The following is a 1,331-nucleotide window of genomic DNA, read 5'->3' as shown; positions in this document are numbered from 1 at the left end:
CCTCCCCCCCTTCTCCAATCCACACACCCCCACACTCCCTTCTAGCACTGATGATGTTACCTAGTTGGGTCATGAAATGTCTGCAAGAAAACAACGAAGCTCAGAGAGCACCAGGGACCCCACAGTGCTACCCTGAGCTACGGCTACTCTCTTCTGTTGGAGGCCTGAAGCGTTCCGATTCTTGGGCTACAGATTTTTCTGGCTCGGCCCGGTGTCCCCGCGACGAATCCTGGCTAACAAGCATTTTATTCCAGGTTGGTGAAGGGAACAGCCTATCACTGGGACCTGCTCCTGGTAGCGCTGATCAACACGGGCCTGTCCGTCTTTGGATTACCCTGGATCCACGCTGCCTTTCCTCACTCGCCGATGCACGTCCGGGCCCTGGCTTACGTCGAGGAAAGGGTTGAGAATGGACACATCTACGAGACGTAAGTCCTGAGTAGAGCTTGCTCTGTTTGGTGGAGTCAGAAGCCATTTCATGGCTTTGGAAGACATTGAGCTGGCCAGCAGTTCCAGAAATCCACTAAAAATTGAAATGGGAGTGGGAAGGGAGTGAACCAGTGGTGGGATTCAACCGGTTCACACAGGTTCGGTAGAACCGGTAGCTAAATTTTGTTGAATTCGGAGAACCGGCTGAACCCATGCTGCTTCTGGAAGTCCGTTCTAGGCTTCGGAGGACGGGAGGAGGTCTCCCAGGTCTAGAACGGCCCACCGGAAGTGCGTGGATGTCACTTCCGGAAGTCAATTGGAGGCCTGGAAGAGGCCTCCCAGGCCTAGAACAGCCCGCAGGAAGTGCATGGATGTCACTTCTGGAAGTCCATTCTAGGTCTGGAGGAGTCTAGAACTGCTCACCGGAAGTGCCAGTTGAAGAAGTGTCAGCTGAAGAATAGGGTAGGGTATGGTAGGGTAGGATAATAGATCAAAACAGAACAGAATAAAAAGAATAGATCAGAATAATAATAATAATAATAATAATAATAATAGAATAGAATAGAATAGAATAGAATAGAATAGAATAGAATAGAATAGAATAGAATTAATTAAGAATAGGAATAGAATAGAATAGAATAGAATTAAGAATAGGAATAGAATAGAATAGAATTAAGAATAGAATTAAGAATAGAATAGAATTTAGAATAGAATAGAATAGAATAGAATAATGATAAGAATAGAATAGAATTAAGAATAGGAATAGAATAGAATTAAGAATAGGAATAGAATAGAATAGAGTAATGATAAGAATAGAATAGAATTAAGAATAGGAATAGAATAGAATTAATAGAATAGAATAGAATAGAATTAAGAATAGGAATAGAATAGAATAGGAAGAG

General features: G+C 43.1%; 1 protein-coding gene across 1 annotated transcript in view; it reads left to right on the top strand.

Moving 5' to 3' along the window:
- The window catches only part of LOC107301037 (sodium bicarbonate transporter-like protein 11), a gene marked incomplete at its 5' end in the record, with an annotated part of 25,372 nt that extends 24,927 nt beyond the window's left edge, over positions 1–445 (top strand). The window contains one exon of the mRNA XM_015830307.1: positions 255–445. Coding sequence (XP_015685793.1) covers positions 255–432 — 178 coding nt within the window. The remainder of the gene's footprint in view (positions 1–254) is intronic.
- Positions 446–1,331: the final 886 nt, after the last annotated feature.

Source organism: Protobothrops mucrosquamatus, unplaced genomic scaffold, assembly GCF_001527695.2.
Source record: "Protobothrops mucrosquamatus isolate PMUCROS unplaced genomic scaffold, P.Mucros_1.0 scaffold9686, whole genome shotgun sequence".
In the NCBI taxonomy this organism is placed as follows: Eukaryota; Metazoa; Chordata; class Lepidosauria; order Squamata; family Viperidae; genus Protobothrops; species Protobothrops mucrosquamatus.
Note: the sequence above shows the minus strand (reverse complement) of the source record. Positions and strands in the feature narration are given on the sequence as shown.